The sequence below is a fragment of the Musca autumnalis genome, unplaced genomic scaffold, assembly GCF_047663935.1.
Source record: "Musca autumnalis isolate F117 unplaced genomic scaffold, ASM4766393v1 scaffold_4, whole genome shotgun sequence".
NCBI lineage: Eukaryota > Metazoa > Arthropoda > Insecta > Diptera > Muscidae > Musca > Musca autumnalis.
In genome coordinates, this window is record NW_027411977.1 from 250,863,704 (window position 1) to 250,879,584 (window position 15,881).

Below are 15,881 nucleotides of genomic sequence, written 5' to 3' on the forward strand. Positions count from 1 at the left end.
GAAAGGTGATGTTTTCTACTTTTATCGTCAGGGTTTGCTTTTGGTATACCTTATACAGAAGCTGAGATATTCGCTTTGAAAAAAACGTTGTCTTTTTATCCACATAAGTTATTTTGCCCATTCCGACCCCTAAATATTATCCGACCATCACCAAAATCAATAGGCTTCTTCCTCTCCGGGACCCCCATCAACATCCAAACTTTCGTGACGATCCGATCAAAATTGCGACCTGTAGCGTGATTACAAGGTTTAGATGGACAGACGAACGGACGGACGCACATAGCCAGATCGACTCAGCTCGTCGAGACATTCATTTTGGTATATATAAGTTTGGGTCTACGACCATTATTTCGATGCGTTACAAACTTTTTGGCCAATACCAACTTATAATACACTCCCCATAGCGGTGTATACGGGTTTTTGTGCAAATCTCTTGCTATTGGTTCCCAAAACAATATTCCGTCAAAATATGCAAAGTTTATTTGTGATTTATAAAAATACGGTCAAAACTAAGAATTAACTACTAGTTGGAGGTGACAATATATGTATTGCAAAAATGACCAAATCTACGTTTTTTTTTTTTTTTTGGAGAATTATGCTCCGTAATGAGTTGCCTATCCACTTTGGACATTCATTGGGGCATTAATAAGCTTAGTTAAACCAAAATTTAAGGCTCAGCACGTTACACTCTAAGGGTACGGGTTCCCCAATTTTTATTAAATCTTTATCTTTCGTTGGAGGACTTTTTTCGGTTTTTTTTCTTGAACTGGACCCAAAAATTTATAGGGGTTGATATCAGGAGTTTGGCCCGAGGTACACAAATAAGATTAATATGTCATGATCTGGCCTTTGGAATGGTGGTATTTCAACGTTTTGAGCTTTTTGGACCCGTTTTACAGACTTTCAGAATAAAGACTATTAAATATTTCCTAATGATGTCAATAGGGATGTCTTCCCAATCATTATTATGTCCGTGAAACCGATTTTGCATACTGTTTTGATTGGTAAATAATATAGTACCCAAAAATTCGGTATTCCAGCTTTTCTAGAAGGTGTATAATTTCAATATTTGATGGGTTTTATTCGATTTGTCGCACTTTTTGGGATTTATTATGTTAGCGGAGCATAATATCTATCCATTTAATAAAAATAATAATAATTGTTCCACAAACATCCCAGATGGGACAAGGGAGACTTCTCTCATATCAATGAATGCACCCCGATTCATATTAGCTCAATGATATGGGACCTACTGTTTATTGCCGAGTCCGAACGGCGCGCCTAAGACACCACTTGTAGAGAAGTTTTACAAGGCTGAAATACTCAGGAAATGTCGCCAACATCACTGAGGGGTATTTTGCCACCGTTGAATATTGAGTTGCCTGCCCTGGGAATCGAACCCACGACCTTTAGCGTGCAAGGCGGGTGTGCATACCATTGCACCACGATGGCACCCTATAATAATAAAAATAATAAAAATGAAGTGATTCCAATAATATTGTGAGAGGAAATAGAGCTCTGTTGTAGGTCTTTCAATATAAGACCAAAGCGTCCAGAGCATAGCCGACCAAGAAGAGCGAGCGCTTAAATTGTTTATGTGTGGGTAAAATTACACTGACAGAACAGGGTGATGATTTTCATATTGAGTGTGAAATGAAAAATATATTGTTGGCGCGTTCGCTTTGTATGACTTAAATTAAAAATAATATAAATAACTTCATAATTTGAAAAGTATTTTTCTTCATATGTTAATTTTTTTGAGAGAAAAAACAAATTGTGTATAAAAATGATTCTTTAAGACTTTCTAAGCATACATACATTTTTTATTGTTGCATTGCAGACGAGGCATTCTGCGTCATTAAAAATATTAATACAAAACAAATATCATTTTCAAATTCTTCCCTCCACATATTTGCTGTACAACTGCAAAATCTTTTCTGTGTACCCAAAAATAAACAAATAAAGCGGCATCAACCTGCTTGCATGAAATTCAGTACAAGACTGAAGTAAAAAAATCAAAACATTTGCTCTCTTACTTTGCGTTCGGGTCGCGTGTGTGTGATTTGCCGAAAAACTCCGTAACCAAATCAATACCCACGAACGGGTTTGGTCCAGAGGTATTTCTATGTTTTCAAAGCCAAAATCGGACTGTTTTGCATTGGTCCATTATCCGACAATACATATTGAGTCAAATATTCATTCTTTGCATTCTTGTCTGCGGCCGATTCGTCATTGTTTATTGTCAATATGGTCTCATACGTTTTCTACCTGTCTGAACTTTATCACATTCAATACCGTTAGTCCATTACACTGTGCGACAACAAAAAAAAAATGACGAGAAAAAACGAGTAGATTATGAAAGTAGAGCTAAAAATATGAGACACGTGTATCGGCGTTTTAAAAGTTTACGTCGGAAAGTAACCAAAATAGGCGGAGCAAGTTCCGCCAATTTTTAATTTTTTTTTCGAAATATTCGAGTTAAGATATCTTTGAATCCTTGCATTTCAGGTATATAGTGTCTTTGGCAACTTTACAGAGGAGTATGTGGGCAATATTTTTGTTAAAAATTTTAACCCTCATACGGTTCATCAAAGGGGTCTTTTTTGTCCTTTTTTCAAAAATCTTTCAAAAACTCCTTAAAAATGTGATTGCATCAAATCCAAATATTCTACAAAATTGTTCGCCATAGAAAATTAACAGTCAAAAATTAAAACATATAATTTCATCCAAATATATATAAATTTGGAATCTAATTTTTTTAAGGAAATAGTATAGCTAGATATATGGGTTATTCTGAAACTCATAGTGAAATTTCGTGTAGAATTTTTCATCTTTTGACACTTTTCACTTATAACCAAGTTTCATATTACTTTCATGTATAAACTCGAAAAAAGAAGGAACAATTTTTCATCAAAAAGATTGGGAAACATTTTCATGTTTTTTTCAGCAAAATTGATATTGATACTTTTATGATAGCTCTGTTCCTTTACGTGCAAGAATCTTCAAGTTTTACCACTTTTTACTCGAAAAGCGTTCCTTTACTTCTGACTCCATGTAATTCATATGGGAATAATTTACAACTTTTACTACTTTTGCCGGTTTTACCATTTTCAAAAGTAAAGGAACAGGCCAGATATATAATGTAAATAGGCATTTCATTTCTTTGGTGACCTATAGTAAAATTTGACGGAGAATATTTTTGTCTTTGACGTCATCCCTCTGAAATTATGTTTTGTTGGACAATTTTGAATAAACTCGGATGAAGTCCGACTTTAACCCTAAAACGTGTTTTTCGGTTTTAGTGATTCCTGGCGATTAGAGAAGAGCTACAGATTTGGTGTATTCTGAGACCTATAGTAAAATTCTATGGCGAACAATTTTGTAGAATATTTGGATTTGATGCAATCACATTTTTAAGGAGTTTTTGAAAGATTTTTGAAAAAAGGACAAAAAAGACCCCTTTGATGAACCGCATGAGGGTTAAAATGTTTAACAAAAATATTGCCCACATACTCCTCTGTAAAGTTGCCAAAGACACTATATACCTGAAATGCAAGGATTCAAAGATATCTTAACTCGAATATTTTGAAAAAATTAAAAATGGGCGGACTTGCCCCGCCTATTTTGGTTACTTTCCGACGTAAACTTTTAAAACGCCGATACACGTGTCTCATATTTTTAGCTCTACTTTCATAATCTACACGATTTTTCCTATCATTTTGAAAAAAAATTGAATTTTGTTGCACAGTGTTATTAGCCCAAAAGTCATAAAAATGTATAATGACTACAAAAAATTATTAGTTTTATAGTACTGTTTTTCCCTATGTAATACATTTATTGTCACCTCAAAGTGGTAGGTACAGTTGAACCTCGATTATCCGTGAATCGATTATCCGGGAACCTCCATTATCCGTGATAGAATAGAAATGTTGGACTTTTTCTTCTATTTTTCGTTATAATCTTCATTGCCCGGGATTAAAAACACACTTTCCAATTAATCTGAATAAGCAAACAAAAGGTAAACAAACGAAAACTGGAAATTCTCCCATATTACATATTCTCCCATATTAATTTGTGTATTTATGGTATCACAAAAACCATGGGACAAAGTCAATTCAGATGAATATGATCCTGATGAATATGATGATTTATCCTTCTAAAATTTGGTAAAACCAATTTATCCTTATTAACCAATTTAATAAAAATTGCAGATTTTCATATTATTATACAATATTATGTCATTTTTAATTAAAAATATGTTCAAAAACTGCATAAAAGCATTACCTCCATTATCCGGGAAAATCGATTATCCGTAATGCCTCCGGTCCCGACCATCACGGATAATCGAGGTCCGACTGTAATTCTTATTTTAGTCCGTATTTGTTATAATTTGCAAATAAACTTTGTATATTTTGACGAACTATTGTTTTGAGGGCCAACAGCAAGAGTTGTGAACAAAAAACCATATAGTTTTTACATAATTGTTGCCATAAGTGAACAATTAATATGACTTTTTTTTACAATTTTGGCCTTTGCAATACATTTGTTGTCTAACTGTAATTTTTTCGACATTGTTGAAAAGCATAGACAAAATAAAATATAGACGACGGAATGCTCTCACCAAATTGAGTTTGATGACCATGCAACTCAATATAAATTGCCAAAAATAAAATTTAACAAATATTTTGTTTTTCTCGGAAAAAAATATGTGAGGAGTTGGAAGAGTCGAGCATTAATGTTGAATAAAAGTAACTCGGCATCCCTTGTCATTGTTCATGGTTTATGTCCTAGCTTTACACGACTTGGTCGGAAATAGAGCGATAACAAAAAGGCGGTTCACATTATGCGCCGTTTTGGGATGGTGAATAATATGAACCACCCTAAACCGGAAGCATTATTATAAACCATTATTCATTATTATAAACCACTGTGTGCAATGTTGCTAGTTGCTGCACTGATTCAAAGCAATGAATTCAAGTAATCGGATAACAACAGAGTGGTTCATAAATATCCATTTCACAATAGAGAGACCTGATTTAAAAGTGTCGTATGCATAATGTATATGTGCATCAAGGCGCATTTATAGAAGGTAGAAGTGACAATCAGCTTTATTTTTAATTTTTTTTTTGTAATTTTGATTTTCAAAATGTAATAGGGTCTACTCATGATATTTGAAACTTCGAAATTTGAAACCATAAAATACTTCTTTTCATCATAAACGTGTAATAAAAATTAAATGTTTTGAATTATTTTCATTCTGTTAATGTTTACGAGTGCATAATTATGAGAATCTAAATATTCTCCTTTTATTGCAAATTATTTTCTTTTTTGCAGCAAACACTGTTGACAATGTATAATGCAGTAAAGTCAATCAGAAAATACGAAACAAAACTACTTTGATTGAAAGTAGTTCAAGCCGAATTGACAGATTGGGTGCTAATTGCATAATGGGTTAACTCATGGTACAATAAAGGAGAGGTAGGCCAGGTATGAAAATCACTGAGAAATGCCACCCTGCAGCTACGGCTTAAAACGTCAAATGGCATGGTACAATATTAATGGTAGATGTACCCGCATAGCTATCCCGTATTACAAAAACATATGGAACTTAGAGCTTCACTTTTTATATGTTAAAAGTGCCATATAGTGTAAAAACATTTCTTTAGCTAAGCTCCAGAATATTCTTGTTTGTAAAGTGTTCCAAAAATAGGAAAAGTTCTTCCCAAACGTATGACAGTGAAAAAATGTCATTCACTTATTTTCTACTTGACAAGTTTGGCTAATCTGACATCGTGATTGCTGGCATCCGATTTGCAGATAAATGTCAGCAGAATTTTTACAAAAATTGTAATTTTTACATTCCCGTACTTTTGGAAAAAATTTAAATTAATATCAATATTTGATAAAACTTTCATTCGTAAGTTTTGCTAAAAAAAATCAACAATTTTATTTTGCCACGCGAATACACATTTTTTGTCCATGTTTTCAATTTTAAGACATAGTGTTACAGCAGAAGTTTTTTGTTGAAACAATTCAGCGATACATCTACCTTTATGATTGCATAATGACAAAAACAGTACAAAATGTCAACCTTGCTTTTGACAGATTAGGCCATAAAAAGAAAAAAATTGTAATCAGCTGTGAGCTGTGGCCTACCTTTACTTTATTCTACCATGGGTTAACTAATTGATTGAACCAGAGTGGTAAAATTTTTATTTTTAAGTTGCCGAAACAGCGCCATCTATTGAGTAATAGCGAACTCTTACCACTTGAAATACTTAGATTTCAACCATACACAAGGTGACACAGTAATAGCAGGTGTTTTCCTCCGAGCTATCAAATTCATTATAATTGTGAATTAATCGTATGTTATCCATTTATATGCATTTTTTTATGAATAGAAATCTGTGCAGAAGGAATGGGCGAAAAAACAGTGACAGTTGCCGTGCAGTCACATATCGTGTAGAAGCCCCTTAAGCAGGTGTTTGGTCCCAGACATTTAGCCACCTTATTCATTACACCGTGATTCCGACCACTGCACTGCGGTGGTTCTTCCCGTGGACAAAAATTGAAAAATTTATGGCAACAAATTTGATTGCGACTGAAATAAATATACTCTAAATACATCAAATTGTTAATATCCAGTACAATTTTTGCAAATTCACGGTGGTAATATGTCCAGTTAAGTCGAAATTTGTATGTGGTGCCTTAAACACGTACAATACATCCGCAAAACATTCGCTCGCAGCTTATGACAAAAAATTAAATAGGTAAATGTACAAATTCCAGAATGAAGCTTATAGTTGCTGACATTGACAAGGTTTTTACGAAAAAAATATATTCATAAATAGTTTTCTAACTTTCTTAAAAATCACTTCCTTGTAAATGATTTTTTCCGGTATTTTTAATATCAGTACTATAAATTTATGTTGAGTTTTACTAATGTTGGGACTATTTGGGAGACTCCATATTTTTTAAAATGTAGGGGAAAGTCTCTAGTTTACGATAAAAAAATCCAGTCGCCTCAATCTGAGGAGTTTTATATTGCCCTGGAGGTATTTTTATGGACAGAAATGATACTGGATGCATAAGGTCGAGATATTTATCAGATCCAAGAACTAACCGGACAGACTTACTAACTTAGATGGCTTTTATACTAAACAGAACGTCTTGTTCCATAAGCCGAACTAAGAATAGATTTCCAAACGCACCGATCTTTTGCCTTACTTCTCCATTTTGGACGCCATGTTTTGTGATATCTTCTTCAACTTGGTCTTTTCATTGGAGTTTTGGCCTTCCCTTGAGCGTATACCGTCGAGTGGCTTGTATTCAAATGCCTTTTTGGCGGGGGCATCTTTATCCATCCTGCCGACATGGCCAAACCAACGCAACGTTGTAGTTCGATACGTTTAATCTTTCGAAGAATTTTTCTCTCAAACACACCAAGTTCTGCCTCATCTGCATTCGCAAGTACCCATGCTTCAGATCCATACATAAGAACGGGTAGTATCAGTGTCCGGTAAAGTGTAAGTTTTGTTTGACGAGAGGTGGTTTTGCTTTTAAACTGTTTATTTTAAACTGTTTATTTAGCATCTGTTGGCTAATATTATTCTTCTCTTTATTTCAATGCTTATATTGTTGGTTTTATTTATGGCGGTGCCGAGGTAGATAAAGTCATTTATTAGTCATTGCATCTTTATTGTATATCGTGCTGTTTTTGTCTCTGGCTGTATATATATATTCGCATCTCGTCCTATTTTTTAACCGCTGAGTCGACGAATAGGTTTTATGTGTCGATCTGTCTTTCGTGGGTCTTCTCCAATATTTGGCGCAGTGTGAAGATTTGGTCAATTGTCGACTTACCAGGTCTAAAACCGCATTGGTATGACCCGATTATTTTATTGACCATGGGTTTTAACCGTTCACACAGTATGCTCGACAACACTTTATATGCGATTAATGTACATATGTATATCAAAACCATTCACTTAAGAGAATACTTCATATACAACCGATTGATGAATGTATTAAAAAAGCAGAAGTTTCCATTACATTTCATTACTCATGGGTTAATGTGGAACTCATTTTTGACAGTTTGCTCTTTTACAACTTTTACCATTAAAAAAGCACACAAACGGAGCTTTTATTATGGTCAGAATTTATTATGGTGTGCCCAGCACAATCCAAACTTAATTGATTTCTATTTTGATCTATAAATTGCGCATAAAAAATATATGAGGTGTAGAACGTGTACCACGCCTTGAGTAAAATCGGAGCCAATTAAAATTAAATTTAAATGTTTCTACTTATTTTCTGAAGAATCTAATATTTTCAATTTAATTCAAATGTTTTCATTCACACTTTTCTTTCCATAATCTTGTATATTGTATATACCCTTCTTTTTATACCATTTCCATTATTTATTGGTTTCTTTCGCACTTTGCTGTTTGTATTTATACCCTCAGCATTTATGCCAACGAGGGTATATACACTTTCATACGGGCAAAATGTGCCTCATCGAAATAATGGTTTTAGACCCCAAGTATGTTTGGACGAAATGTGTTTCAGACAATTTGGAGTCGATTGAGCAATGTTCGTCCGTCTGTCTGTCTGGCTGGCTGGTGCGCACGATAACTCTCGAATGGGTCAACCGATTCCGTCCAAAATTTGGCTTTCGTAATATTTTGCCCAAACTTAGTTTAAGTTCGAATATGGGCTATATCGGTCCACTCCTTCGGGTACCCCCCACACAAAATTTCGAAAAAGTTCACTTTAGGGCCATCTCTCGAATCGCTTTGATTTTTGTTTAAGCAACTTGTATTCGCTGCCCCAAGTTTCATCAGGGGCAAGTCCATACTTCCTGAGAAAAAACATGAAAGTTGCAAAAAACCCCTATCACACCGTGTGAGGTGGTTGGAGTGCAAGATTGGGCCTTAGTAATATTTTGTTCAAATATAGTTAAAGTTTGAAGATAAGCCATATCGGTCCACTCCTTCAGGAACCACCCCCACAAAAGTTCAAAAATGTTCGGAAAAATTGTTCGTACGGTAACTCTTGAAGGGAGTGGCCGAATTGGTCCATACTCTACTCATCCTTATATATCTACCAGATATAGATTAAGTTCAAATATGGACTATATTTGTCCACTCCATCCGGTACATCCCATACAAAATTTCGGATAAGCTCACTTTAAGACCTGATATCGAATCACTTTGCTTGTTGAAGCAACTTTCATTCGCTGCCTCAATTACGATGGTAAAAGTTTTTCAGGGGCAAGTCCATATGGCACCATATGCCTGAAGATCCACTTCCATAATGGTCAATGTCGATCCATTCCTTTTAGTATCTCCTCCGCAAAACTTTTGATCTTTAATCCATCATTTTCAAAACCCCCTAATTACATACGTTTTTTGGGAAAACAATTTTTCCATATATACAGGCTGAGGCTGTCGGCAAAGCCGACTGATACTTTTTTACTTGTTTTAATAAGTCGTTGCCTAATTGTTTTAGTTAAAAAATTAGTCGAGCACTGGTGGAATGGGTTAATTTTACCGATTTACTGAATTTTATTTGTTTTTATTACTAAAGTTGTTATGGTGCAAATTCGACGATTTTTTATTTCATGCTGTTATCTATTAAATGACAAATCAGGTTTTTTCTTCAAATTAGCCAAACATATTTGCCAAGTTTTGAGACATTTGACTCAGTTCCCTATTCAAATTATACATTTCCTGGTTTAGATTATTCCTGAATATCTCCATGTTGGCAGCAAACTCTTCAGAGTCAAAATCATTGGAATTTCCATTATTTATTGAATTGACTGAACTGATTCCACCGCTTCGATTTCCTTCGACGTGCAAACTTATTTGGGTACTTGGATCAACGGTTTCGTTATTCACAGAATTGCTTAGTTCTTGGCCCGTCCTCGAATAGCATATGTTGGTGCGTACTAGTATTGAAGGATCTTTGGGGTCCTTTTCTTTGGTTACTAGGCATCGTTCGGCTTCCGCGGGACAAGTTATCTTATCACATCGGAAAATACCTAATTTTGAAATTTAATTATTTTCAAAAATTTGTATAGACGTTTAAAAGTTCAACAAACAATACCATTTTCAACTACAATGTAAACATCTCCAATGACGGAAACGGATCTAGGATATGAGGAGCACAATACGCTTATAAATAAGACAATTAGTAACTCCTTGGTCACCATCTCTCTATAAAAGTAAATCTGCTTGCTGACGCTTAGTAATGATGTGTTCCAATCAATGTGCTGCGGCGTACTGATGAGCAGTGCTTTTGCATTGTGAGAGGGAGAGATTAATTGACAGTGTGCAAAAACTAAAATAAAACAAATAAAGTGCAAACCAATTGAGTTTGTTATTGTTTCTTGCTTTTTTAATTATTTATAACGCAAATACGTATGTATGTTCTTTACTCTCGAACGATTTTCAATACAGCGGTGATATACCCAGTCATACATTCAAATACAGTCAAACACGTTTATAATGAACCTTGACTATATGTGTATCGAAGACGATGAAATAACATCCTGTCTTTGAATTACATAATATCTATTAGAAAACCTGAATTTGCTACTGCATAAGCTTTTAAACTATCAGCCAGCCTAATAGTGAATAAGATATACAACCAGAAATGTCCCTACTGAGTTCACATCCCACATATGTCTGAACTAAAATTATTTAAATTTTAAGTTGATTTTTCTTTGCGTTGGTATGTCTGGTCGTTTGGGGTTGTTATTGATCTCCATATTTTCGAATACTTTTAATTTCAGCATCTTCTGAAAATAGTTACCTTTAACTACTGACAAAAGTGCAGAGAAAAATATGGTTGATCTAACAACAATTGTTATTGTCAAAGAGGATTATATTGCGTATCCTATATGTGAATATTTTCTCCCACCTTTCGACCAATCAGTCATTTGTTCGTTTTATAAATACAGTCGAACCTGGATTATCTGCAAATCGATTATCCGTAAACCTCCATTATTCGGGAAAGGAAATCACAGATTTTTTTTTTTAATTTCACACCTATTAACCGTGATAATTTTTATAATCAGGGATTAAATTTATTCAAGCAAATTTCAATGGACAAGAACAATGCAAAAAATTTATTATTTTAAAACAGTTTCAATCTTTTAAACTTCACATTAAATTCATAATTGCTCTTATTTATATTTATACTAGCAAATGCCCGCTACTTCGTATGCGGAAAGGAAACGAAATATACATAAACAATATTTAATACGGGAATGGTGAATACTGGAGATTCTGTTGTACTAAGACCTATTTTTATTACCAATATTTTTTCGATTGTAGTCAGAATTAAAAAAAAAAAAATTGCCGTATCGCATCCCTACACAGCTACCATATTTTTTATTTCGAATTTCCAAAACTACGTATCATATTGCAAATTTCAGATTTGACTCCTGGTTTTACCCCTTCACTAACACTGCATTCTCTTCCAGTACGAATTTCCAAACACTAAACTTTATCTCACCCCTTCACAACAACAATCACGCACATTCACAATTCAAGGTTCTAGCTTTAGCGGTTTCGCCCAGTAGGTCCGTTAAATTTTCGGCCACGTTTTCGTATATCCCCATATAACGGTACCTCTCGACTTAGTGTATTTTTAAAGAAGATCAAATGTATATTGTCCAATTTTCTTTAAATTTGGACCTTGAATACTCAGAGGATATAGAAGCTCCACTTCAATCCACGTTTATTAGAAGAGATATTTTGAAGGTATAGAGTATTTTGAAGATCTTCTGCACATTTTCCAACCGCAATTCGGAATTTGTGGCATGAAAGTTTAGAAAACTTCTTTACAAAATATTGTACTTAATGTGCACCGGTATGTCAACCGTATATAACGGCAAATTTTTTGAAGGCATTTCAATATAGGATTTTTTAATATCAGGGGGTAAATACCTTCTAGTTAACAAAAATGTCGCATTGAACCACGTTTTCAAATTTACATACCAAAGCGCTCAGACAAAAAACATTTTTTGAAAAGATACTTATCAGTGACCCTCATTACAAATTTCAGGATTCCAGCTCAATCCGTTCACCCAAATCCAAATTGTACTAAATTTAGTACCATTTAGAACTTTTCGTGCACTTATAATTCGAATTTCCAAAAACCTTTCTTTATTACTCTCCACCAGGGACCCTAATTTCAAATTTCTGGATTCTAGCTCCATCCGTTCACCCAAATCCAAATTGTACTAAATTTAGTACTTTTCGTACCCTTATAGTTCGAATTTCCAAAAACCTTTCATTGTTACTCTTCATCAGTGACCCTCGTTCCAAATGTCTGTATTCCAGCTCAATCTGTTCACCCAAATCAAAATTGTACTAAATTTAGTACCGTTTAGTACTTTTCGTACACTTGTAATTCGAATTTCCAAAAACGTTTCATTCTTACTCTTCATCAGTGACCCTCATTCCAAATGTCTGTATTCCAGCTCTATCCGTTCACCCAAATCCAAATTGTACTAAATTTAGTACCATTTAGTACTTTTCGTACACTTGTAATTCGAATTTCCAAACACGTTTCTTTTTTACTCTTCATCAGTGACCTTCATTCCAAATTTCAAGATTCCAGCTCTATTCGTTCACCCAAACTCAAATTGTACTAAATTTAGTACTATTTAGTACTTTTCGTACCTTTATAGTTCGAATCTACAAAAACCTTTCATTGTTACTCTTCATCAGTGACCCTCATTCCAAATGTCTGTATTCCAGCTCAATCCGTTCACCCAAATCAAAATTGTACTAAATTTAGTATCATTTAGTACTTTTCGTACCCTTACAGTTCGAATTTCCAAAAACCTTTCACTCTTACTCTTCATCAGTGACCCTCATTCCAAATGCCTGTATTCCAGCACTATCCGTTCACCCAAATCCAAATTGTACTAAATTTAGTACCATTTAGTACTATTCGTGCACCTATAGTTCGAATTTCCAAAAACCTTTCTTTGTTACTCTCCACAAGTTAACCTAATTTCAAATTTCAGGATTCCAGCTCTATCCGTTCACACAAATCCAAATTGTACTAAATTTAGTACCATTTAGTACTTTTCGTACCCTTGTAGTTCGAATTTCCAAAAACCCGTTGGTACATCTTTCTAGCTCTCCATCAGTTACCCTCATTCCAAATTTCAGAATTCTAGCTCTTACCGTTTACCTAATACAAAGGGTACCATATTTAGTACCTTTTAGTACTTTTCGTACGCTTCTAGGTCGAATTTCCAAAAACCCAGCCTTATCTCACCCCTTCACACCAACAGCAACCTACACCCAACATTTCAACTTTCTAGCTTCAGCGGTTTCGTCTGGGCGCTGATGAATCAGTCAGTCAGTCACTCACCTCACTACTCTTTTATATATATAGATTTGCAAAAACGCAATTTTTATACCCTCAGCATTTATGCTAACGAGGGTATATACCCTTTCATACGGGCAAAATGTGCCTCATCGAAATAATGGTTTTAGACCCCACGTATGTCTGAACGAAATGTGTTTCAGACAATTTGGAGTCGATTTAGCAATGTCCGTCCGTCTGTCTTAACTTAGTTTAAGTTCGAAGATAAGTTATATCGGTTCACTCCTTCCGGTACCTCGCCCACAAAAGTTCGAAAATGTTCGGAAAAGTTGTGCGCACGATAACTCTTGAAGGGAGTAACCGATTTGATCCATACTTTGCACATCGTGAAATTTCTACCAAACTTAGATGAGCTTTCAATATGGACTCAATCAGTCCACGCCTTCGGGTGCCTCCCACACAAAATTTCGAAAAGTTCAGTTTAGGTCCTGATCTCGAATCGTGTTAATTTTTGTTGTAACAACTTGTATTCACGGCCCCCCATACGGCGGTACAAGTTTCATCAGGGGCAAAACCATACTTCCTGAGAAAATAGCCTGAAATGTTCAAAAAACCCCTACGACACCGTGTGTAGTGGTTGGAGCGCAAGATAAATCTCGAACGGTCGGCCATTCAGAATACTGTTAACAACATTTGACAACAAAACTAATAGATTTTACATTATTGTGATTTTAGTTTCTTGTATTTTAAATCACAATAATGATGTTGATATCAAACATATGTTGTTCCAGAACCTGCAAGAAGCTACTATTTTTTACTACGATAACATTTTTTCCTTTATGTTATCGGAAAAAATAGGAAAAAATAGTAGATTCTTGCAGTACTGGAACAGACCAATAATCAGCTGGGCTTATTGGCCGACCTTATGTAGGCCTTGGGTATACTAATATACAGACCAGCTGATGTCATACATGTGAAAAAGCATATGGTGTGATATAGCCATAAGGATTAATGAGTACTTTATGTTGAGCCCTAACATACCGATAATATTTGTAATTACCGAAATTTTAACAGTTTACTTTGAACGATTGTTGTCGGTAACTACTAAAAATTCACTTATTCTTTCTTGTTGTTATTAAAGTGATTATTTTATTATATATGGGTTTGACTGTTTACCCGCACATCTGTATAGCTCGCTCTCATTCACCTCTCTACTTATCTTTACTTTTTTGCTGGTGATTAATTCTGATGGGGGTTTCCAGTTTATTGAAGTTCCCTATTTTAATAAATAGTTCGTTCAGCTACAAAAAGCATCCACATGCGAGAAGCGGGGTTAAACATCATCAGATTATGATTGATAAGATAGAAATAAAAATAATATCGTCGGTTTAGAAAATTCACATGTATATAGACATTAACATTTTATTTCTGGCTGATCATGAAGCGCCCCACTGATGAGGTCTATACCGATTGTTTTGTTTTGAAGTGTTTATTGTTGTCGAAATGCCATTAGCTTTGCTTACAAATGTTTCGAAAATAATTCAAATTGCATGGAAGCTCCATAAACAAAAAAATTCATTTGTTTTTGACACGTTCACCGTTATTGAAATGAAGTCATCGAAAATTCTAGTTCAGGTTACGTTTAAAGAAGATACAACAATAGCAATTGTATTGTTTGCAAATAAATGTATGTATCTACTTATGTAAAATAATTATCCAATAGCTGTTTATCTTCTAGGACATACCAACAACAAAAACTTATTGAAAAAATTATAATATTCACTCCGATTTATTATTTTAGAACTAACAGGTAGTGGTATCACACCAGCTGATCCAAAATGAAATGTCAAATCCCTTTATAAAAAATTATTTTTGTTGAAATTTCCGCAACAACACAAACAACATACCTGGGTAATTGTGCCATGCTTCATAGTAAGGAAAGAATTACCGACAATTATGAAAATGTATGTTTGCTTCGGTAGTTAACGAAATTTTTCGAAAAGTTACCGACCAAAATAAAAATATCGTTAATATATAAAAAGTGTTGTCGACATATATTTAAACTTGCCATTCATAATTTAGGGGTTTAGTTATCCCGTCATTTATCGGCAACGACAAAAAGAGTTACAGAATCCTAGTAGGTTAGGTTGAAAAGAGGGGCGCAAGTCGCCACATGTCCAATGGACATACACTTGGCCAGAATAGGCCTGTTGTGCGCTCTAGACTAATTGAAGAAAGGGTCGTATTTGGTATCTTTATTTTTTTAGGAATTCTGTGCCCTTAACTGTTTAACATCATTTACCGTTATCTGATTAAGTCCCGGTATAGTGTCGGTCCCTAAAGGCTGGGACCTGATATTTGCGAAAGCTGGAAATTGGCAAAGAAAGTGTTCCAACGTTTCGTCATCCTCTCCGCATGCCCCGCATAAGCTGTTATCTGCGCATTTAATTTTATCCAGATGAGCTTGTAGGCCCAAGTGACCAGTAAGGGTACCTGTTAGCCTACTAATGTCTGCCTTACCTAATAATAGT

The 15,881-nt window shown here is 34.7% G+C and overlaps 2 protein-coding genes across 2 annotated transcripts in view; both read right to left on the reverse strand.

The window, feature by feature from the left end:
* Positions 1-15,881, reverse strand: part of CrebA (Cyclic-AMP response element binding protein A) — a 220,645-nt gene that overhangs the window by 68,389 nt on the left and 136,375 nt on the right. The gene's annotated exons all lie outside the window — the stretch shown is intronic.
* Positions 9,539-10,294, reverse strand: LOC141402773 (uncharacterized). Its single transcript, XM_073984710.1, has 2 exons — positions 10,108-10,294; positions 9,539-10,042 (listed from the first exon to the last, which is right to left on the reverse strand). Exons 1-2 carry the CDS (start codon positions 10,211-10,213, stop codon positions 9,666-9,668), a joined length of 483 nt encoding a protein of 160 aa, XP_073840811.1. The 5' UTR covers positions 10,214-10,294; the 3' UTR covers positions 9,539-9,665.

Bases quoted from the DNA above. Each gene is read 5' to 3' on its own strand.
- LOC141402773 (XM_073984710.1), bottom strand. From the start codon at position 10,213: ATGGTGACCAAGGAGTTACTAATTGTCTTATTTATAAGCGTATTGTGC. The intron at 10,043-10,107 runs GTATTGTTTGTT...TTTCAAAATTAG, and splicing joins TTACATTGTAGTTGAAAATG to GTATTTTCCGATGTGATAAG.